At 40.1% G+C, this 25,693-nt stretch overlaps 1 protein-coding gene across 4 annotated transcripts in view; it reads left to right on the forward strand.

Moving 5' to 3' along the window:
- GRM1 (glutamate metabotropic receptor 1) overlaps positions 1-25,693 on the forward strand; it is a 649,343-nt gene that overhangs the window by 572,906 nt on the left and 50,744 nt on the right. For all 4 annotated transcript variants that reach the window (XM_073557671.1, XM_073557674.1, XM_073557670.1 and 1 more), the window contains exon 5: positions 18,417-18,663. In XM_073557671.1, the coding sequence (XP_073413772.1) occupies positions 18,417-18,663 (247 nt within the window). The remainder of the gene's footprint in view (positions 1-18,416; positions 18,664-25,693) is intronic.

Genomic DNA, 25,693 nt, shown 5'->3' on the forward strand with positions numbered 1-25,693 from the left:
TATCCTAAAGAGGATTAAGCTAAAAAATTGGATCAAAACCAGTGCAAAACCTGCTTAGGAATGGTAACAGTGATGGGTCAGTGTATCAGAATGTACAGTCAGAAAAAAGCTTTCGGAAGCTAGCTTGGAGTCAAGAAGTGCTGCAAAGATGTCTCCTATCTCCAAGAAAAACATCAAGGATAGACTGAACTTCTGCAAGAAGTACAGACACTGTATTGTACAAATCAGGGGTAAGGTTATTTTATTTAATTAAGACTGTTATCTGGAAGAATAATTGTGCCTGGAGAAAAAAAACTGAGTGAAAACATGAGTCCTGTGTCATGCCAATAGTAAAGTATCCTGACACTATTCATTTACCTGGTTGCTTTTCATCTAAGGGAATGGGCTCACTCACAATTTTGTCCAAGAACACTACAATGAATTATTATTATTATTTATTGCCAATAAATCAAGCAATATCTAAACCAGTTCGTTGAGTGCGACCTCATTTCTACTTGGATATACAGAGCATTGTCAATTCTCAGGTCTAGCACCCGAAGCTGCCAGTTATCAGCTCTCCGAATGCCGCACACCAGCTGAGGAAATACGGTAATAGCAGTGCCGTCCACGTTTTTTCTTTCATTTTATGCATTATTATTTATTTATAAAGCACCATTGGTTCCATGGTGCTGTACATGAGAAGGGGTTACATACAGATTACAGATATCACTTACAGCAAACAAACTAACAATCACAGACCGATATAGAGGGGAGAGAGGACCCTGCCCTTTTGGGCTTACATGCTACAGGATGGTGGGGAAGGAGACAGTAGGTTGGGGGGTTGCAGCAGCTCCAGTGATGGTGAGGCGGTAGCTCCAGTAGTGGTGAGGAGGCAGCGGGGATCATTGCAGGCTGTAGGCTTTCCTGAAGATGTGGGTTTTCAGGTTCCGTCTGAAGGATTCGAGTGTGGTTGATAGCCGGATGTCTTGTGGCAGGGAATTCCAGAGGATGGGGGCTATTCGGGAGAAGTCTTGGAGGCGGTTGGGTGAGGAGCGAATAAGTGTGGAGGAGAGAAGGAGGTCTTGGGAGGACCAGAGATTACGTGAGGGAAGGTATCGGGAGATTAGTTCAGAGATGTATGGAGGAGACAGGTTGTAGATGGCCTTGTAGATCAGTATTAGTAATTTGAACTGAATACGCTGAGGGAATGGGAGCCAGTGAAGAGATTTGCAGAGGAGAGAAGCGGAGGAGTAGCGAGGAGAGAGATGAATTAGTCGGGCGGCAGAGTTGAGGATGGACTGGAGAGGTGCAAGGATGTTAACAGGGAGGCCACAGAAAAGGATGTTGCAATAGTCGAGGCGGGAGATGATGAGGGCATTCCCAAGCATTTTAGTAGACTGAGGGTTGAGGAAGGGAAAGATTCTGGAAATATTTTTGAGGTGGAAGCGACAGGAGGTGGAGAGAGCTTGGATGTGCGGTTTAAAGGACAGGGCAGAGTCAAGGGTTACTCCGAGGCAGCGGACCTCTGTTACGGGGGAAAGCGTGATGTCAATTGTTATAGAAAGGTCGGGTAAGGAAGATCTGTGAGATGGGGGAAAGATGATCAGTTCAGATTTGTCCACATTGAGTTTGAGGAAGCGAGAGGAGAAGAAGGAGGATATGGCTGATAGACACTCTGGGATTCTGGAGAGCAGAGAGGTGATGTCTGGGCCAGAGAGGTAGATCTGAGTATCATCGGCATAAAGGTGGTACTGGAATCCATGGGATTTTATGATTTGCCCCAGACCAAGTGTGTAGATTGAGAAGAGTAGGGGTCCTAGAACAGAGCCTTGGGGGACTCCAACAGAGAGGGGGTGGGATGAGGAGGTAGCATGGGAGTGGGAGACGCTGAATGTGCGGTTGGAAAGGTATGAGGAGATCCAGGATAGGGCGAGGTCTTTGATGCCAAAGGAGGAGAGGATCTGTAGTAGGAGGCAGTGGTCAACTGTGTCAAAAGCAGAGGACAGGTCTAGAGGCAGGAGTACAGAGTATTGTCTGTTAGCTTTGTCTGTATGTAGGTCATTGGTGTTTTTGGTCAGGGCTGTCTCAGTGGAATGATGAGGCGGAAGCCAGACTGTAGATTGTCAAAGAGCAAGTTAGATGAGAAGTGGGAGGAAAGTTCAGTGTGGACATGCTGCTCCAGGAATTTAGAAGCGAATGGGAGGAGCGATATTGAGTGATAAATGGACGTGGCTGTTGCATCGATGATTGACTTTTTAAGGATAGGTGTGATTGTGGCATGTTTGAAAGCAGAAGGGAAGATACCAGAAGTTAGTGAAAGGTTGAAGAGGTGGGTTAGGGATGGAATCAGAGTGGTGCTGATGTTGGGGAGGAGGTGGGATGGGATAGGGTCAAGTGCACAAGTGGTGAGGTGTGATTTGGAGAGAAGATGAGCAAGCTCCCCTTCAGTGATGTTAGATAAGGAGGTTATGGGGTTTGGGCATTGGTCTGGTATACAAAGGGGTTGTGGTAGTTGGGCAATAAAGACTTGCCATGTTTGGTCTATCTTGTTTTTGAAGTGTGCGGCAAAGTACTCGCCAGAGATTAGGGAAGTCGGAGGTGGCAGTGGTGGGCGGAGGGAGTTAAAAGTATTGAACAACTGTTTGGGGTTGTGAGATAAGGAAGATACAAGGGATGTAAAGAAGGCATGTTTAGCAGAGGTGAGAGCTGATTTGAATGCAAGTGTTGATTGTTTGAGTGCAGTGAAGTCGTCTTGCGAATGCGTTTTCTTCCAGCGCCGCTCTGAAATTCTGGATGCTTGCCGAAGCTTTTTAGTGGTGTTATTGTGCCAGGGTTGTCTATTGATTCGTCGCACTCTGTTATGCATGACAAGGGCAACTGAATCGATGGCTGATGCAAGAGTGGCATTGTAGAAACTAGTGTCAGTGTCAGTGTCGTGGAGTGAAGCTATGGAGGACAGTGGTAGAATAGAGTCAGAGAGTGTGTGAGTGTCAAGATGTGCGAGGTTTCTGCGGGAGTTCGCATGCTGCTGGAGATGAGTGACAGGAGAGAAGGACAGGGATGAGAAACTGAGTAGATGGTGGTCAGATAGAGGGAGAGGGGAGGTGCTGAAGTTAGAAAGAGAGCAGAGGCGGGTGAAGACCAGGTCTAATGTATGTCCATCTGTGTGGGTGGCTAAGGAGGACCACTGAGTAAGTCCAAAGGGACAGGAGTTTGGAGGCTGCTGACTGGTGGGTGTCAATGGGGATGTTGAAGTCACCCATGATGATGGTGGGAATGTCAGCAGAGAGAAAGTGAAGGAGCCAGGTAGAGAATTGGTCAATAAAGGCAGTGGTCGGGCCTGGAGGTCTGTATATGACGGCCACTTGGAGGGTAAAGGGAGAATAGATGCGGACGGAGTGGACTTTAAAAGAGGGGAGGACAAGGGAGGGAAGAGGGGGGATTGGGTTGAAGGTGCAGTTGGAAGAAAGGAGACGGCCCACTCCTCCGCCATGTCTGTTGCCAGGTCGAGGAGTGTGGGTAAAGTGGAGGCTGCCGTAACATAGCGCAGCAGTGGAGGCGGTGTCGGAGGGTGTCAGCCATGTTTCGGTGAGGCCAAGGAAGGAAACGTTACGAGAGGTAAAGAGGTCATGAATCAGATGGAGTTTATTGCAGACGGAGCGGGCATTCCAGAGTGATCCAGAGAGTGGGAGCAGGGTGGTGGTGGTCAGGGGCACGGATTTGAGGTGGGAAAGATTTCTGGTGTTTGTGTTGGTTTGGGAATGATAGAAGGGGGTAGTAATGGGAGGTATGAGCTGTGGGGGTCCAGGGTTGGGAGATATGTCACCAGCAGTGAGGATAAGCAGAGAGAGGGAGAGCATGTGGGAGAAGGAGAGTGGGCAGCTCGTTTTGTATTTTATTAGGAGAGCTCTGAGGTTGAGAAGCTGTTCAGCACAGGAGGTCAGGTGGGGAGGCAAGAGGGAAGGAGAGACTATTATTTGGTTAGCGGGTGCTGGGTTAGCGGATAGTGAAGGAGAGTGAGGATTAATGGAGTCAAAACTGTTAGATCATATGTCAGCATGGTGAGAGTAATTTAGAAGGCATAAGAAATTTAGTACATGTAAATGCAGCATGTAGTCGTACCTTTTGGTCACTTCAGGCTCATTTCAGGCATTTTTTCAGATATTATCCTTAGAAGACATCCTTGGAAAGACAGACCGAGGTCAGACAGACCTCTGAGTCTGAATTTATAAGAAGTCAATTGCACATCAAACAAGGCAGGTGTGATCAGAAGGAGGGAGGAGCAGTAGGGAGACTGGACAGACACAGGAGACGATTAATTAGAACTCAGAAAAAAAACACAAATGCAAATGGTCAGATCTAAAAGGACAGATAAAGCATTGATAGGAAACAGATATAGGGGTGATAGATTGGGGTTCAGGAGAGATGGGTGATGAAGGTATTGCAGGCAGGAGTGGTATCTAAAAATCCTCCAAGAGCTTCTTCTCCCAGGGATCCAGTGGCAGTATGTTGATGAACAATGCTTTTCCAGAAAGGTTGATCACCATGTCATAAGGCAAAAGATTGGCTTGAGAAGCAAAGCATTAAGTTTCAGTCCATGGACAGGAAATGTCCAAGCTCTCTATTCCATTGACACCCTGTGGCCAATGCTCAAAATGCTGGTGAACAAGTGAAAACAACAGAAAAAACAGTCTTACTCAAATTAGTTATCCAATAGCTCCTAAACAAAAAACTAATTCTTTAAAAGATACTTTATTACCAATTCTTTAAAATATTGGGTATAGTGCAATATAAGTAAATATGAGCGGTATGGACTACGCTGTGAATGGTGTTCTTTTCATGGAAAAATGTCATTATTTTTTAAATGGTTGATATTTGTATTTTGAGAGAACAAAAGTGTGGTTTTCCATGGAATTAGAATATAGGATTATCAGCTGCCATTGATTGACACTATTTACCCCTTATTGTGTTTGGGAGATTTTTTGTGATATGCTCATGTTTTGGGGAAATTTTTGTGACGGCAATCAAATATAATAGTTTGTTTCATAATTGTTGTTGATTGGCCCTATATGTACCCTTATAGAATTGTTATCAATATTTCGGAGGGTCAGTAAGGGATAGCCTACGTGGAGCAGGGGCACCAGAACAACTTAGGGTGAAACAGCTCCGCTGCTAGGTAGGGCCATCTGCAAATAGGGATTGATAGTATAGTATAATTTGTTTCCCCATGCACTGTTATCCCATAAAAATAAATATTTTTCCAGCTACTGTTCCTCACCCGTCTTTCATTTTGGTGGTTTGTGGTATGTGTCTTCTGATTTTGATACATTAAACTCAGCCATGTGTTGTTCTCTAATGTGATATACTTTAGACATAGAACTCAACAGGGTGAGCAGGGACAGCCACCGTGGAGCGGGGGCGCCATTTGCGTTCCAAGAGGGTGCCAACCTCTGCTGACAGGTAGGGGAGAAGTGATAGGGCCCTATAGGGTCAAAATAAAGTGTATATCCCCACCTGACATGGTATCATATATTTGAGTTAAGCTGGATTTTTTTTGTAAAAGTTGATTAGCAATTTTTTGTGCCTTTTTTGAGATTTTCTCAATATTTTAAAGAATTGGTAATAAAGCATCTTTTAAAGAATTAGTGAACAAGTGAAAACACAGAAATTGTGATAAACTTTTGAGTATTGATAAAGCAAGAATGGGTGGCCTTCAGTCAGGATTTGGCCCAGAAGCTGATATCCAGCATGCCACAGTGAATTGCAGAAGTCTTAAACAATAAGGGTCAGCGCGCTAGACATGAGCAGATATTTTGAAATTTGAACCCGCCTTCTTCAATGAATTGCCTTACCCTTTGAAGTCAATTGAACATGATTTCAGCTCTTTAAAGCAAACAGCCTTTTAATGTTCAAATTGCTGCAATCCATCTGTCTAGGAGAAAATGAATGGAAACAAGAGGTAACAAACAACATGTTAAATAGCACACTACACAATAAGAATTTTTAGGTTACCTAAATTGTACATATGGTCTACAAATTATACCTTTTGGGGAAGCAAATACATTCATTGTTGTTGTTTATAGACAGGTGTTACAAACTGAAAAAGCCTTTGCATTTTCATATGCTTGAGTGCAACAATTATCCCTGCTTGGGGCATATAAAGAGCTTTGCTTTTTGCTGAGTGAAGAAGAAGCACAACATTTTGCATAAGTAATCCAAAAATTAGCCAATTAATTAGGGAAATAAGATACGTATAATGTACTGTTTTGAATGTGAAAAAGTATTGGAATCTCGGCTAAATGTGAAAAAATTATCTATTTTTTGAGGTTCGCAACTTCAAAACTGGATAGTTAATTACAAAATTATTAGGTAATTACTAAGGATTTATATCAAAGCGCTCAAAAATGATCCAATTTTTTTCTGACAACTACTCAGTTGCACTATTCTGAACATGAAGAATTTATGGCTTTTTGTCATCAAGTCTTGAAAAAATTAGCCATCTTTTGAGAACTTTTTATGGAGGTAGAAAAACATGAGAAGAAGTTACTCAGCATCAGTAGTACTATCTAGCACTATAAAACACAATTGGACATCCAGAAGTTGTGTGGCTGTGTCTAGAGCAAAATGGTAGAAAGTTAAAATGGGGCAGGCAATGTGATCATAGAATCATAGAATGTTAGCGTTGGAAGGGACGTTCTGGATCATCTGTCAAATACAGGATTCACCAAATCATCCCACACAGATGTCTTTGCAGCCTCTGTTTGAAGACTTCCATTGAAGGACAACTCACCACCTCTCATAGCAGCATGTTCCACTCGTTGGTCACCCTCACTGTCAAAAAGTTTTTCAAATATCTCATCTGTTTCTCCTCCAATTCAGTTTCATCCCATTGCTTCTAGTCTTTCCTTGTGCAAATGATAATAAAGCTGATCCCTGTAAAGTGTGACAACCCTTGATATATTTATAGACAGCTATTGTCTCCACTCAGTCTTCTCTTTTGCAAGCTAAACATTCCCAAATTCTATAACCATTCCTCATAGTACATTATTTGCAGACCAGTCACCATTCTGGTTGCTGTCCTCTGACTTTGTTCCAGTTTTTTCATGTCTTTTTTAAAATGTGGTGCCCAGAACTGGACACAGTATTCAAGATTAGGTCTGACCAAGGAGGAGTATAGGGGGATAAATACTTCATGTGATGTAGACTGTAAAATTATATTATTGCAACCCAGAATTGTGTTTGCCTTTTTTGCTGCTGCATCACACTATTGACTCATGTTCAGTCTGTGATCTATTAGTATTCCCAAGTCTTTTTCACATGTGCTGTTGCTTAGCCCTGTTCCTCCCATTCTGTATCTGTTTGTTTTTTTTTTCATTTTTCTTGCCCAAATGTAGAACTTTGCATTCCTCCCTGTTAAAAACCATTCTGTAGCCATGTTGCAGGGTATATGTGTGCTCTAGCCTGCATCTCGACTTGTGTTTCATGACTCTGCAGCTTCGTCGGCTATAGGTAATGGATTGCAGCATAGCTACAGGAAATGGATTATTTCTATTCATTGTAATGTAACGGTATGTGCCTTCATTGGTGTATTCCCACATGGTGCGTTCTTATATGGTGTCACCAGTACTATCTAATCTATTATTCACCTGGACATTATTCCACTAAGGGTTTCCATATAGTGATCTTCCTGTTATAGAAACAATGTCTACTGCTAACTAGCATTGTTATTCAACATTTAATTACTGTAGCAGGTTATAGTTAAATTGATCATGTTATGTGCTCTTGCTCACTAGATTTTTGTCATGTCCCATTTTGTTTATTTGTATATCTATGTATCCATTTTTATATCATGTTTTAATATCAGAATAAAAAATTTGTTATATTTCTTATATATTTTTATCATTTGTTCTTTCACTATCGCTATTGGTTTCGTGTCTCTAATAAGAAGGGATCGCTATACCTATTTATGAGGATATTTTTTGGTTGTGAACTGTACATATTAAGTCTTGGCATCAACGTAATGTATTTGTTGAAAACAGTGTGTAAACATACAATATGTAAAAAATCTTAGAATTGCACTTTGGTTATCATAGAAAATATGCCAAAAAGATCCAAAAGCAGCAAACTTTGTGTAAACTAAAATTTGTGTCAGGTCTAAAACCTTTTGTCCATGACTGAACAATGTATTGTGCTAGATTACAGTGTTCCCCAACTCCGGCCCACAAGAGCCACCAACATGTCATGTTTTCAGGATTTCCTTAGTATTGCCTAGATGATAATTGCATCACCTACACAGGAAGGAATTCCATCACCTGTGAAATACTAAGGAAATACTGAAAACATGACCTGTTGGTGGCTCTTGAAGACTGGAGTTGGGGAACACTGTGCTAGAACAACCAAACAATATGCACAAAAAAAAGGAAAAATGTCAATGAACATCACTAGACTTCTGTCACTGAACAAACTCTCAATTACACCTTACATTTCTTTATGGACTAATACAAAAAACAATAATAAATCATGAAGATTATAAATGATTTCTGTCTATGGACTAGTATACTAATATGAATACATCAAAGTCATTTATTATGAACTCTATAATGCTATTAATTACATTGAAACCAACTAAAAAAGAGAGAATCACCATTGATTTTTTATGGACACTGGAAAAAGTTCAATATTCTTAAACTTTTTAGAAAAGAATGGATCTAAAAGGTAAAAATATCTCCATGAGGTTGTAGCATAGTCACCTCTGCCAAATGAAAAAAATATAAATATTAGATATATCACATAATTGTTTGAGGATACCATATGAGAATTTGCATTGAGGTCCAGAAGCTGCAAGTTAGGTCTCTGCACAGAACATTTGGATATTCAGTCCGCCTGGATAAGCTCTGCTTTTACTGGCACCAATAAAAATGTTGAATTAGAACAAAATTACTTAACATATATCACATACAACAGTTTTTATACTTTCTTCTACCATTAACATGTTTACAGAATAGAAGAACCCAGACAGTAAATCTTTCTGAGGGGAAAAATAATAGCCTATAACTAAAGTATTTGCAGACAGGTAAATCAATACCTGGCTGTGCTTCTTTAGCCTTTGGTCTTTTGTTTCTTCGCTTGGCTCTCTTGGGTCTTTGGTACCTTTGTGGAAAATAAGATTTATTCTGTGAATAAAGGTCACAGAAATGTATGCAACTTGTGTAAGAATGCCTAAAATAATGGTGATAAATGAGGGTAACAAATTATGTACTTCTGTCAACGGGTTTTTATAGTCTGAAAACTGAGTCAGATAACTTAACGATGTTGTCTGTTATCTTTATTTTAACAGATGTATTGAAGACATAAATTAGTAAAACTTATACTAATATATAAACTTTGCAATTTTTCCTCCTGTACTTGATAGTGCAGCCTTCCTGACACACTGCACTCCCCAAAAACATGTGTCCCAAACACATTTGGTAAAATAAATATAAAATTGACATAAAGAGAACCTGTCAGCACTATTTTTGAATACACAGTAAAGACTTGGTTGTTAATGGGGCTGTAACACATTAAATTAATTCATTTGATGATGAAATCCACTTTGTGGTTCATCTTTAATCATCATTTAAAGTTTCCTGCTAATTAGATTTTGATGCATCTAAATCCTATCTATTAAATACTACATGACAGTTATTTGATAGCTTGATAGCAGGGCATCATAACTTTTCCAATGACTTTTTCCCAGCAATTAAATATACTTAACCCTTTATTGCCAAAATAGCTTTCACCTTCCTGACTAGGCCAAATTTTACAAATCTGATGTGTTACGTTATGTGGTAATAACTTTGGAATACCCCATGCATATCACTGTGACTCCAATATATTGTATTTGATGTTCATAGTAAATTTAGGCCCATGTGATTTATTTAGAAATGTATCTTACATTTGTAGAAATTATAAAAACTTTGCAATTTTTTAACTTTGAAGTATTATGTCCTAAAAACATATAGTCAAACCATACTAAATAGGTAATGCAACCCCTATTCAAAAAAAACAGTTGAAGGGTCAATTTTCAACTAAGTCACATGACTGTGTAAGAAGAGCAGAAGAATCTCTCATAACTAAGATGGTCAGAGGTTGACGAATCTGTGATCAATCGTGTTTAAACATTGTGGAACAATTTCAGAAAAAAATGTTCCTAAATGTAAAACTGCAAAGACATTGAATATCCCACCATCTATAGTACATAATGTCAAAAGATTCAGAGATTCTTTAGAAATCCATGTGCACAAGGATCAAGACTGACAGTCAATATTGGATGGGACTCAACAGGCAGTGCATTAAAATCACTGCACGAGTTCAGGAATACTTCCAGAAATCATTGTCTGTTAACAAAGTTTGCTTTATCATACATATAAGCCATACATCAACACAATCCTGAAACCCTGCAGTCTTCTCTTTGCCAGAGCTTATTCATGATGGACTGAGGCAAAATGGAAAAGTATTCTGTGGTCAGATTAATCAAAATGTGAAATTCTTTATGGAAACATGGATGCCATGTCCTGTGGACTCAAGAGGAGAGGGACCATCCAGCTTCTTATCAAGCGAACAGTTCAAAAGCCTGTATCTGATGATATGGGGCTGCATTAGTGACTATGACTTGTTCAGCTTACACATCTACATGGGCCCATTGCTAAGCTCAGAAGGGAAGGAGCGCTGATTTTGCTGGAAGGGTTTGTTGGTGTCATGTCACATTAGCACAGTTCCTGAGGTATAAGAACAGCAGAACTCCTCTAAAAGAGATGCCATTTATAAAGTATTCCCCAAAATGAATCCATCCAGAGTTGTGGTGAGCATTTTGACATCACAGTAATTTCACAGAATTTTCTAACATTAGGCTATAAAGAGAAACAAATTATATATTTTTTTCAACTACAATGTTGTTTTAGACAAAATGCACACTGTAATTTTAATTAAACTTGCGTTAAATATAACAAAATGTCCACAAACGTGATTTCAATCACCTCAGATAAGATCACAATAAAATATCCACCACCAATGGATGACAGAAAAGGAGGCCTCAAGAGATCAAAAAATCTATTAACAACCAAATTTATTATACATCAATTACAGTACATAGGATAAAACAAGGGATACACACAAAAATGTGCCGTGGGTAGCATATATACCAAGAACAAAGATGAGGATATATACCAACACAATTGCATTACCAATAGAAACCAATGCTTAATGAGCAATATAATAAACCGCTCAGTGCAATAATTTGGCCACCATGTGCCTATTCACTTTAAATTGCAATGCAATACATGTTTAAAATACTACAAAAAGGTGTTCACATTAACACGCTACACTTGAAATGCTAGCCACCCAATGGTAAAAAATCCTTCACTTACATGTGTATATGCACTGCTAGGTGGCTAGCAACTTATATGCAGCATGTTATATGCACTGTAATTGATGTATAATAAATTTTGTTGTTAATTCATTTTTTGATCTATTGAGGCCTCTTTTTCTGTCATCTATTGGTGGTGGATATGGTTTATTGTGAACTTGCCTTAAATGTAGCAATACTCAATATGTATGGTTGGAAAGTACTGTTTGGTCACACCTCAGATCTTGAAAGGGAAGAAGCTCCACTTGACTTTGACAGCTCAGAAGTTCCAGGAATAGTTTGCATGTGACATTTGCAGAGCCTCTAAGGGACTAGAAAGAAAAATTGATCCAGCTTCAAGGAACAAACATGCTATTTACAGAGACAGCATAGAAGCAAACGCATTTCAAACGCACATGGAGTTCTTTGTCAGACTTGCAACTCACGTGATCACACAGTATTTAAATGAGCCCTCACCAATGTAAAGACATACATGGCATCACATGATTAACATTAAAATCAATACAATTACAATGTGTCAGTAAAACAGAGAAAAAAAAATCATGCAGAACCCACTTTATGCATAACAGGATAATTTCTAAAGCATGGAAAATACAAAGATGCAAATAAATTTCAATAATGAAACATCAACTCCTTGCGTGCATTCAACCCATTAGGACAGCAAGTGTAGAGATGGTACATCCACTAGGCTTCACGGTCACGGAGGTACTTGCTGGTATCTCCGCCCCTCTGAGAAAGGAAAACTTTTTCTATTACAAAGACCTGAAATGTAGAAGTTTCCCGACAATGCTGTAGGAACAAATGCCTGGAAGCATACGACATGGTCTGGTTACTGTTAGAAATACAGCAAATGGCCTTCAAATGCATGGAAATACTTTTTTTTTTCTTAGTTGTGCAGCCTATATGCATGTTATTACAGGATGTGCATCTGATGACATATACCACGTTGTCACTACTGCAATTAATATAGTGTTTGATGACATGACTTTGGGAATGGTCACTATTAAAAAACTCTTTGGTGACCGCAACATATCGACACATTTGGCAATGATTTAATCCACACTTAGAAAGGCCCCTACAAATAAGCCACATATGGGGCTGATTGGAGTGCCTAGGTACATTAGAGGATAAAATATTTCCTAGTGTACATGCTTTTTTGGCTACCATTTCACATCCTAAATCCAGTATTTTTGACAGTACCACATCCTCCTGCAATATAGGAAGATATTTTAATACAATTTTTTTTTGATCTCACAAAATTAGGAACCATGCCGAAGAGGTTTGGAGCCAACTGTTATATTTCTTCTAGGAAAACCCAAAATCAGATCAGCACTATTTTTGGTTTGCACAATATTCATGGCCCTATTAAGAGTCCATACTCGATAGTCACTCTTTTTGAGTTTTGTAATACAGGTCTGCAAGTCACCCTTTAAATTGTTAGCGTTACTACAATTTTGCTTAATAAGAGTAAACTTGCCAACCGGGATTTCCATAACCATATGCCTAGAATGGCTACTCACTGCATGTAGATTTGTATTTCCCAAAACGGGTTTAGAAAAAGTGGATGCTGCAATATCACATTGAGGTCCTTGCAATGTGAGATCAAGGAAGAAATATAAGAATTGTGAAAAACAGAGGTAAATTTCAAACCAAAAGAGTTGTCATTGATGTAGGATCCAAATTCCAGTATGGCAGACACATCACCCCTCAAGATAAAGAGGAGGTGATCAATGTATCTGCCACACCAGGCTGCACAACTAGGAATTTAAAAAAAACTATTTCCACGCATTTGATGGACATTTGCGGCATTTCTAACACTAACCGGACCATGTTGTGTGCGTCCAGGCATTTTGTCCTACATCATCGTCAGTAACCTCTACGTTACAGGTCTTTGCGATTAGAAAAAGATTTCCTTACTCAGACCGGTGAAGAGCAAGCGCTTCCGTGATCGCAAAGCCTATTGGATGTACCATCTCGACACTTGCAGCCCTAATGGGTTGAATACACGCAAGGTGCTGATATTTCGATACAAAAATTTCTATGCACCTTTGTATTTTCCATACTTTAGATATTGTCCCGTTATGCATTAAGTGGGTTGTACATGATTTTTTCTTTTTTCCTGTATTTTACTTACACCTTGTGTTTGTATTGATTTTAATATTAATCATGTGATGCTGTGTATGCCTTTCCATTCCATTGCAGCTCTGACATAGAACACTGTTGTGAATTCCCTTGATCGTACTTGTGAGCCGGAGCTCCCTCTGGTGGTTACTGGGAGTAGTGGAGCTGGCCAGATTGATGGAAGTTTGCCACCTGACAATGATAATTGGGAATCTGGGATTACTGGCTGGGAGCAAATAATTAAGCAGGCTTCCCTTGGTGGTTGCTGGTGATTTCCTCCTTGTGCATTTGAAGTTCTTTTGTCTCCTGCCTGATCTGCATGCTTCAGTTAAGTGATTCTTTTGCTAATCCTTTGCATCTAATCTGGTTTTGCCTTTTTTTGCTTTCTGCTTTGTTGCTAGTGTTCAGCGTACTCCCTGCTGGGGGCAGCGCTGGGCCCCGCTCATATGTTACAGCTTGTGTCAGTTTTTTCAGTCCCCTGTTATGTTAGTATCTTTTGCTTTGCTTCCAGTCTATACCGGAGTGCTTATCTAGTGGGGGTGAGGTCGTGTGGCCTAAGGTTTTTTGTATATCAGACATCTTGGATTTTTTTAGGGTTTTGTGTGTGATTGTAGACAGTATCTTTTCTGTCCTGTCCTGTCTAGACAGCTTGGGCCCCACCGTTTGCTCAGTCTGTTCTCTGCCTGTGTTTGTGTTTCATCTTGTCTCACCGACAATATATGTTTGGGGGCTGTCTATTCCTTTGGGGATCTGCTCCTGGGCTGTTTAGATTTCACCTTTCTGTCTTTAGGCTTAGTTAGTTCTCCGGCTGTGCCGAGGCGTCTAGGGCATCGTAGGAACGCTCCTTGGCTACTGCTAGTTGTGTTGATAGGATCAGGGGTCTGCAATTCGATTAGTTACCAACCTCTCTGGTTTTCTGGTGGCTTAGCCTGTTCCTGCCATCCTCCTCGGTGACCCATTCATAACAGAACACCATGTACGTTTGAAACACGTTGCTCCTTTGCTGTTCATCAGACAGGGTTTTGGAAAGTCTGCATCCGTATAGTATGTGATTTTTTTAAATTTTTTTATGTTAGCAGTTTTTGGTATTAGTGTTAGGACTCACAAGTATGAGGATCCATGACGTGGGTTGCGAGCTTATCTATTTTGGCCAAAATATTAACCAATACCTCATTTAATGTATTTATCATATGTACTAAACACCTACCTTCCAACAATGGGTGTGTCTCATAGGAACTAATGAGACTGTTGTTTGGTCACATGGTCTCTGTGTTAGAAGGTCCTTGAAGAGGACAGGTTTTCCTGGAAGCACATGGAGGAGGTCATGTGCCTGCAGAGTCCGTGATGGCTATCTGAGTTGGGGGAAGACACCATCCTTCTCAGGGTCTGAAACTGACAGCTTTGAACTTGTCGAGCAAGTCATAGTATGCGTCAGTGGTCCCAGTAAGGCAGCTTCCCTGGAAGTCAGGACTGACTAGGAGTCAGCCTGTGGAGCGGAGCTCCTGGAAGGCAACCTCGGACAAGGGAGTTGTAGGAAAGTCAGACAGGTGTATCTGCTATTGGAACAGACTGATGGTCATAACATGTTTCGTGAATGTAACAAAATGGACTGTACTTTATGCAGTTTATGCTGTGTCTAAATAAACCGGATGGACTGTTTTAGTGGAAAACCATTCCTGTGTGCTTTAATCCCATTGCCAAGGGAGTGTTCCCCAACACATTTGCTGAGCACTATCTCACAGAATTCACTAAAAACAAGATTCAGATAGGATCCCAGTGGAACTGTTCACTATGATGCGGTAGATTGAGTAACTCTTGCCTCTGTATGGCCTCTCTTGGTATGTATTTCTTTGGAGGTAGAAAAAAGTATTTTGTATATGCTTTAAAACACTAAACATCACAGTGATAGGTTTCTCAATCTACCTCATTATAGAGATGGTTCCAGTGGGGGGTTTTATCTGAATTCTATTTATTCTTTTTGCATTTTTAAATTTAAACCATGACATAAGCGATCAGTGTAGAGCACGTGATTAATTTGAACCAAGCAACCCTGCAATTCTGACAAGATCATACTACCATCTAAGGTGTGTGGGGGTTATTAGATTCCTCCATGACAACTAATATGCAAGTTTGTGGGATCCTCTGGTACCAAAGCAGATAATTCACTGAAAGAAGTGTCTGGCAGCGGCTCATTTACTTTTCTTCATTAAAAATGTAGGCATTCTTTGTAGAATGTGCATATGTGTAAAAACTTCGGTCAAAGGGGTAAGGTTTCTCCTTGTGGAGAGTGACATACCAGCTCTGACTTGTCAAGGTAAGAAGGCTTATTCGCCATGCAACGCTCCTCTGGGAAATTTAATATGCAAATTGCCTCTTCAGAAGGAAGAGGACTTGAACTCTATAGCGTCACCTGTTGGTAGTAGTGATCCTACAAGTCACAATCAACCCTTTAACGAGTCTTGTAATATGACTTAGGATAAAAGCCAAATCAGAATCTCAATTTGCAGACACGGTGTTTCGGGCTATTGGTCCTCGTCAGTGCAAAGTATGAGAACTGATTTGGCTTGGTTAGAGGCTCTGGACTGAGGCCTAAGGGGTAAGGTTTCTCCTTGTGGAGAGTGACATAGCAGCTCTGGCTTGTCAAAGTAAGGAGGCTTATTCGCCGTGCAATGCTCCTCTGGGAAATTTAATATGCAAATTGCCTCTTCAGAAGGAAGAGGACTTGAACTCTACAGCACCACCTGTTGGTAGTAGCGATCCTACAAGTCACAATCAACCCTTTTATGAGTCTTGTAATATGACTTAGGATAAAAGCCAAATCAGAATCTCAATTTGCAGACATGGTGTTTCTGGCTATTGGTCCTCGTCAGTGCAAAGTATGAGAACTGATTTGGCTTAGTGAGAGGCTCTGAACTGAGGTCTAAGGGGTAAGGTTTCTCCTTGTGGAGAGTGACATACAAGCTCTGGCTTGTCAAGGTAAGGAGGCTTATTATAGGGTTGATTGTGACTTGTAGGATCGCTACTACCAACAGGTGGCCTTCCTTCTGAAAAGGCAATTTGCATACAAAAACTTCAGGAGAGATAGACGTGGCCCAACCAGGATTTGGCAGACAGCTATGTAAACTCTATGGTCACCAAAAGGAGGAATGAGCACTAAAAGTTCTCAGAGCAGCATTAACTCCAAATACAGGCTGCCGAGGATCACGTGTGTCGCACTTTTGGTCATCTTAAAGGAGTTTCAGTGTCGGAAAAAACATACCATATATAAAATAAATGTCATCATTATAAATGAATTATTGAATATCTTTAATTAGCAAATCACATTTGTTTTGTCTAGGGATGTAATCACTAAAAACATTATGACCGCCATCTTCTTATGCTGACAAACCAGTTCTGTAGTCTGTAAACCCAGCTAAGGTCCTACATTGCGCAGATTAATACTTTTAATTTACTTACCATCAATATTTACATATATGACATGGACTTGCTTTTTTCCAACATATTCCATGATGACATTTTTATAGATTTATTATGTTCATATGTCAATTAAGTGTTGTTCAGTATTGCTAAACATCCCGGTCTGCTTTTATTGATATTATTATTAAAATTGTATTTAAATTATACTGATTATAATTGAAATTATAATAAAACTGAATGCCAAAGTACGAGAGTATGACTTACGCAGGAAATGAATATAATATAGTATTTGTATGGTGTGAGATTTTCACGATAAGCTTCTTGCATATCAGATCTTCCTTCCCGCTGCCAATTTTACAGCATAAATCCCATGTAAACTGTGATGTATGCTGTTCATAAATTGCAGGATGTATTATGTCTTTTCAGTACAGAATTTTTTTTTTTTTTTTGCAGTAGGTGCTTAATAAAGAAGTTCCTATCAAGTATAGATTTATCTGTGATATATGCACAATTAGCAGAAAAATGCTCTGAAAGAATGTTCTGGAAATGTTAAATCTGGTTAGGGAAATATACTATATATCTATATAATTACAGATTTTTTTAAACATATATTTTTAGAAAAATAGAGCCGAAATGAGGTACAAATACAGTGTATTCTGATTTGGTATTACTATATTCACCATTATTGGAATCATACATATCTTTTAATAAATGCCATTTAAATCTATTCTTTACCTTTACCTGCTAATCAGACTTTTTTTTAGTTTGTGTCAAGGATTATTAAATGATGGAATAAATTAAGAAAAGATTTGTTCCATTTTTATTCTTAAAGAGAACTTAACAGCAGGTTTTTACACTCCAAACTGTCATCTATGTAAGTCACTGTAATGTTGATTGAAAGCATATCTTTGTTTTAGAAATACGTGTTTCCATTTTTTGAGAAATTCATCTGCAATTTTTTATACAAATGAGCCGCATGTGCAGCAGGGCTGGCACTGCCCTTATGCTCTTGGATTTCTCGCAAGTCACAATTTTCCCTGCCACCACTTGCCCCTGTCAGTGTCTAACAGATCACTGTTGTTCCCCCCCCGCCCAAAGATCATATGCAAGTCTCGTCATTCTATACGGTGGTGCATGTGCAATAAGGTCCTGATGATGTAGTGAGATTAGACTATCGATCTGCCCATGCAGCATCTCAGGGAATGACCGTGCCTGTGCAGAAATAGACTTGTTAGTAACTGACCGGAGGCAGGAAGGCCATTAGATAAATAGGGAGTGAGGCTGGAGAGCTGTGAGACCTCCATTTGTTGGTCATTTGCATAAAAATTAGCTGATGGATTTCTAAAACAAATATTTGGATTTAATCAACATTACAGCAACTTTATGTGGATGACATTAGTTTGGGGTGTAAAAAAACTGCTGACAGGTTCCCTTTAATAGTGTGATGGATGCAATATTCTCTGAAGAATAAAAAATGTGTCTTTCATTCTTACAGGCAACGAAAGCTTAGAAGACAACTATGTACAGGATAGCAAAATGGGATTTGTCATTAATGCAATCTATGCAATGGCTCATGGCCTCCATGATATGCATGCAGTCTTGTGTCCGGGACATGTTGGTTTGTGTGATGCAATGAGGCCTATTGACGGCAGCAAATTGCTTGAATTCCTAATAAAAAGTTCATTTACTGGTGTTTCTGGAGAAGATGTTTGGTTTGATGAAAAAGGAGATGCCCCTGGAAGGTAAGTTTCATATATATTTGCAGCACAGCATAACAGTACATTTTGTGATGAGAGATTTGGCAGCATCATTACACTGGGTTCTGATGTCCACTACTGAACAAGCATCAATCAATTCCAGGCCCCATGGAAAAAAAAACAGTGTATACTCAGCTCCTAAAGTGGTGCCTTCCAGAGATATCTCTACTGCTCTATCCGGTGGGTGATGTGACATTGTTGTCACAAGGCCACTACAGCCAGTCAGCATCCACTGATCGGCTGCAGCTTTTAATTTTTCCTTCAGATTGGACGTCTGCTCTAACAAAATTGTAAAGGCTGCAGCCGATTAGCGAACACTGACTGTTTGCAGCAGACACATTACACATGACATAACAATGTCACATCAACCACTGGGAACAACAACAATCAAAATCTGACTAACAAATTCTGGTATCTTATAGCTTAAAGTCATGTAAAATTAAATATATATATATACAGTATGTTCATCTTGTCTTGGTGATTCCGTGGCAAACTTGCTTGATCTGCTTCTAAACTCTGTACAGCCCGGCCTTTTGTGATGCTGTCAGGGTTTTCCCTTCAGTACTTGTAGATTTTGCTTAAGCTTCATAGGTAATTTACAATGAAACATGCAACAGCTGGGGTTGTAGCAGATATTTTCTTTTCCATTAAACTCAAATACGGAAATAGATAGATTCACAACCATTCTGCAAGAAGAGGTTCAAAATAAAATCCTCACTGCAATTTCTGGGGTAAAAAGACAACACGTGTGGATGAGATTGGTTCAGATCTCAAGTATGCAAGAAGGGAAAGGGAGGGAGAGGGTAGATGAAGCTCACCCTGTTGAAGACTTCGGTTCTTTAGTAGGAGGTCAGCTGGAGGGTGGCACTGGTGATAACAGCCATGATCAAAAGAAGAAAGGAAATTTCATTGGCACATTCCAATCCAGTAATAAAACCATTCTTGACTGTCCATACAGTAGTAACCTTCCCACCTCCTCTTCCTCCGACGCAAAGAAAACAACACCAAACCAATTTTCAAAAGAAAACACCACTTTATTATCGGGTAATGAATGACAAAATCACCAACTCTTTAATACCTACATTTGGAGGGTTATGGTCGCAGTTTATCATGTTAATCATCCAGTAAAACCTTGTGGGGATATGTCACCGGACTCCCGGCACATGTTACCCATCCTTGTTTTCTTCCACCAACACTGCGACTTTAATTTCTTCAAAGCAACAATTTCCACACTAAAATAACAAAATTAATAAACAAAGAGGGTTGGAAGGGTGGGCCGCTCTCAACACCTTGTCAAAGAGGGCGGGATCAAACAGAGCTCACCATTAAATACCCCTATCAAGGGGAGGATCCATCTCCATGGCAAACCCGCTCTCCTCCAATGGCACATAACCACCGTTAAGATCCCAGCTGAAATTTAACTCATTCCTTTGCGCCCTCCGGGGAAGAGGAAGGTAGTAGAAAAATTAACCCTAACAACAACTTGATGGCCAGTCAGGAGTACCCGACAAATAAAGCCGGGCCCTATCATATTGAAGTAGTTTAAAAAGGTTTAAACAGACCCCAAAGCCTGGTGCCTTTCTGGTGAGCACAGACACCCTTACTCAATGGACATGAGAAGTAGAATGAAAAAAGACCAGATAAAAAAAAATATATATATATATATATATATATATATATATATAACAAAATGGAGATGGTTGAGCCAATTAACATAATTGAAAAACAGTTCAATGTGAAAAAGAAGGCTGAACTAATCACCATACATGAACATGCCATAAAGAGATACAAGTAAGACAATACTTTGATTATTGCATACTGCGGCAGAATACCATGATAATAAGTGAATAAAGTATGAGAAAATTACTACACATGCAAAAATAAATTCAATAAATATAAAACAAATAATTTCTAAAGTTCATGCTGTGGGGGAATTTTTGTGTTTAGCTGCAAAATCCAATATGCCTTGCGTAACGTGCATTGTTTTTGCCAACTTCCTCCTCTGATCAGACAATCCACCCTTTCAATACCAAAGAACAAGATAGACATGCTCAGGTATCCTTCTTTTCAATTTTCTTGTAGTATGTCTGTTGGCAGTGGATTATTCAGGATACTCTCCAAGCATGTGACAACAGAGCTTCTTTATTCAGGAAAAATCAGGAATAATATATGATAAGATTCATAGATCAGGAATAAGTAATTTGCGTGTCTCTATCTGTGCAGCATCTACAGCAGGCTGCTTCTCTCATATACAGACACAGGAAAACAGGAAATACAACCACATGCTCTCCCTGTATGAGCCTCTGGGAGTTTTTCTTAACTTTATAAACAGCATACAAATCTAGCAACTGAACACTCAGACAGGAATGGAGTTGTTGCACCAAACATATTCCAACAATGTCCAATATATTGGAGATTACAGCTGCTGCAACTGATACAATAAATGACATGATTAGAGTTGCAATTAAAAAATTACTTAATATGTTGTGATGTGCTGTTACATGACTGGAATATGTGCTTTCTATGCTCTGACAAAGGACACGCAGAGCAACAGTTTGCACAGCACCAAAAAAAACAGTGATTGATAGCCATGATGTAGATGTTTTGGGCTGCAAGGGAGACTGGGTGATAGAGATCACCAAGAGAACAGCCCTTCCTAGCTACACATTTAACTCCTGCCTCAGTAATAGTACGAAGAGTGACATCTTGGTTCACGATACGTAAGTATTTTAATACAATCTTTCTAATGTTGTGAAACTGGGAACTGAAGGCAGTAAGGAACACTACAGAAGAGGGAGAAAAGGAGTCATTGATAACATGGGGTTTGTATAACAAATCATCACGCGTGATAAGCTGGACGTGTTCAAAAGCATGTTTGTTGTTGAATTTATTATAACCCCTACTGAGAAGTCTTGTGATTGATCACAGGTCTCTCTTTCAAAAAACTGTCACTGCTTGAACATGTTCTTTTTGCTACAACAAACTCCCCCTTAGGAATAGTACAAATCTTATTTTTGGGGTTTTGGGGTGGGAGTTCAAGAACAGTAAAATGGTGTTCCCAGCAATGCTTTTGAGGTGTAAGGAAGAATCAACTCTATTATTAATGCTGTTACCTTGTAGATGATCGTCAAGAAAAGGAATGTCAGACAGATCAATGGCAGTGAAACGTAAATTACATTAATTTGAGATAAGATAAGAAGGTGAGATATGTAGACGCGTCTCCATGCCACATCATAAGCACGTCGTTCACATATCTACTATAGATGTGCGGAAAGGATTATTATCAGATAAAATAAAAAATTCCTTTCACCAGGAAACGAAAAAAACAGCCAGTGAAGGGGAAAATTTAGAGTCCATAGGGGCATCAATAATTTGAAAAAAAACAAAACAAAATGTGAATGGAACATAAAAACAATTATGTTTTAACAGGCTTTCCAGGGACCTCAGAATGAATTGTTTTATCTGTGGTGAATATGCACTATATTTGTCAAGATGGTATTTATTCGCAACCAGTGCTAGGGAATGGGGAATTGAGTAATATAAATTTACAATGTCACAAGTAGCAAATTTGAAGGTGGACTTCCATGTGAATTTATCAAAAACGTGCAACACCGCAGATGTGTCTCTGAGAAAGCCTGGGGTCCTGGCAATAAGAGGCTGGAGATGGCCTTCAATCCACTCTCTAAAATTTTCATTAAGAGAGCTTATGCTTGCAATGATAGGATGAAGAGGAGGTGGAAATATTTCCTTATGCAATTTAGGTAGTCCATGAAAAATCGGAATTATGGGGAAATCTGGCAACAACCATCTGTGAATTTTGTTGGTAATGATGCCCATTCTTAAACCCTCATTTAGACAATTTAGACTAATGTGAACCAAGATGACACTCTTCGTGCTAATATTGAGGCAGGTGTCAAATGTGTAGCTAGGAAGGGCCGCTTTCTTGGTGATCTCTAACACCCAGTCTCCCTCTCAGCCCTAAAATATCTACAACATGGCTATCAATCACTGTTTTTTTTTGGTGCTCTGCAAACCGTTGCTCTGCATGTCCTCTGGCAGAGCATAGCAAGCACACATTCGAGTCGTCTAATGGCTAACATTTCTAGAATTCGACCTTTTCTTACTTCTCTTATTCATTCTTGTCTCGACTATTGTAACTCTCTTCTAATCGGTCTCCCTCTTACCAAACTCTCCCCTCTCCAGTCTGTCTTGAATGCTGCAGCCAGGATCATATTCCTCACCAATCGTTACACCGATGCCTCTACCTTGTGCCAGTCATTACACTGGCTACCCATCCACTCCAGAATTCAGTATAAACTTATTACCCTCACCCACAAATCCCTCCATGGCTCAGCACCACCTTACATCTCCTCCCTTGTTTCAGTATACCAACCTACCTGCGCCCTCCGTTCTGCTGATGACCTGAGGGTAGCATGCTCAATAATCAGAACCTTCCACTCCCGTCTCCAAGACTATATACGTGCTGTGCCAATTCTTTGGAATGCACTTCCCAGATCAATACGATTAGTCCCCAATCCCCACAATTTTAAGCGTGCCCTGAAAACGCATTTATTCAGACTGGCCTACCGCCTCAACACATTAACCTAATCTATCCCTGTGTGGCACAGCCAAAAGTTTTACCATAACCAGGTTCCCCACATCATGTTCCCACATGCTTTATGCATCCATTAGCCCTCTGTGTCTGTACTGTTACACACTTAACATTATGGCTGGTCCATACAATCAGGGCAATTGTTACCACCCACCTTTCATGTCTACCTTTTTCCTCATAGATTGTAAGCTTGCGAGCAGGGCCCTCATTCCTCTTGGTATCTGTTATGATCTAAGTGATTATTGTTATGCTGTAATGTCTATCGTCTGTACATGTCCCCTCTGAAATATAAAGTGCTGCGGAATATGTCGGCGCTATAGAAATATTTATTATTATTATTATTATTATTATTATTATTATTACTATGTTTCTTTCCAGTGCTATACTTTATAACATTGTACTTTAATGGGAACTATACTTTCACCAAATTTTCCATAAATCAAAAGTGCAAAACATTGGAAACTTTATATTTTCTATTATCAAGAATTCTGCCTGTTTCCACACTTATAAACTACCCCCGCCACAACCAACCTGCCTCCTAAATTTATCATCCAATCTGAAAAAAAACATTAAATTCCTCTTGCTCAAGATAAGATGGACTGCCAGCACAATGAGGGCTCAAATTGAACTGCATATTATATTTTACAGAGAAGGGAGAGGGAGGAGCAGAGAGAGAATAAGAAGAGAGCCGAGAGAGACATAGAATGATCATAGTGAGCTTTGTAATAAGTCTTTTACCTCACCAAAGAGATGTATTTGCATCTGCGCTGCTCAGTACTGCAGTATATTTTCTTCCATGTTGCACATCTTCCATGTTCCACAGTATCCCCCCACATGCACAGTATGATCACCCCACAGTGTCTCCAGCCAAGCATGATGCCTTGCAGCAACCCCAACACAGTATGCTGGTGCTACAGTGCTATGAACACAATATGATGCTCCCACTGCAACCTCCAACACAGTATTATGCCCCTATAGTGTCACACATACATTATGATGCTTCCAAGGTCATCCACACACATGATGATGACCTCACAGTGACCCCCCCCCCACACACACAGTAAAATGCCCTAAAGTGAACCTCTAACACACACAGAAACTATGGTATGATGCTCCCACAATTCTACCAGAACAATTATGAGGCCCCACATTGAACCACAACACAAAATGCCCTCAGAATCCCCCACAAACAGTATGATGCTCCCAAATTGATCCCCATGGTAAGATATCTTCTCAAAAAATGATACCTCACATTCTCTACACACAGTATTATAGCTCCCATAGTACCCACACACCATTTGATGGCTCTCACAATCTTCACAGTCCCTAAATAGTATTTTTCCCCCACAGCCCACCAACATAGATTGTTATCTCACAGCTCCCTCACATATTGAGGATCCTGGATGCTTCCACTTACAGCATGATGGCCCCCATAGCCCCCTCACAGTATGATACCCCTACAGCCTCCATAAATACAGTATGATTGTCCACACACATCTTACACAGTATGATACCTCCACAGCCGTCCACAAAATATAATGTGATGTGCCTCACATCCTCTCTCACACTATAACATGGCCCTCACATTCCTCACATTATGATGGCACTAACAGCCCCCTACAACCGCCCACTCAGGATGATGGCACCCTTGAACAAGAAGTTTTGTGCTGATTCATTTCATTATTTAACAGTCAGACCTGTAGTTTACTGACACAGATGACAAACACTTAAATGATAAAACTCAATGGACAGCCAGAAATTTATCAACAAACTCTATGGCATTATTAAGAAAATCGGGGAACTTGAAGCTCTTAGGCCTCTTTCACACATCAGTTTTTTGCCTTCAGGCGCGATCCGGCTTTTTTTTGTAAAACCGGATCCGGCAAAATGCAATGCCGGATCCAGTTTTTCCCCATTGACTTGCATTAGCGCCGGATCGTGCCGGATGGCATTGCGTTTCATCCGTTTTTTGCCGGATCCGGCAACTTGTCTCATTCCGGCGTCTGGAAAAAACGGCTACTGTAACGTTTTTTGTCTCCGGCGAAAAAGCCGGAAGCGCCGGATCCGGCGCTTCCAGCTTTTTGCTACAATGAAAGTCTATGGGCGCCGGAATGCGCCGGATCCAGAAAAAGACGGATCCAGCCACCGGATCCGGTTTTTTTAAGTCTGCGCATGCTCAGATCCAATTGGCCAGCCCCCAGAAACAGATATAACCTGCTAGACGGATCCAGCAAAAAAACGGATCCGTTTCTACAGTTCTCCAAAATTTATGCCGGATCCGTTTTTTCTAAAAATAGCCGGATCCTGCCTGACGGCAAAAAACTGATGTGTGAAAGTAGCCTAATTCAGAAAATCAGATCCCCAATTCTCATAAACATATGTCACTCAAAGTATCATCACAGG

Source organism: Dendrobates tinctorius, unplaced genomic scaffold, assembly GCF_039654945.1.
Source record: "Dendrobates tinctorius isolate UK_male_01 unplaced genomic scaffold, ASM3965494v1 ptg000250l, whole genome shotgun sequence".
Taxonomy (NCBI): Eukaryota; Metazoa; Chordata; class Amphibia; order Anura; family Dendrobatidae; genus Dendrobates; species Dendrobates tinctorius.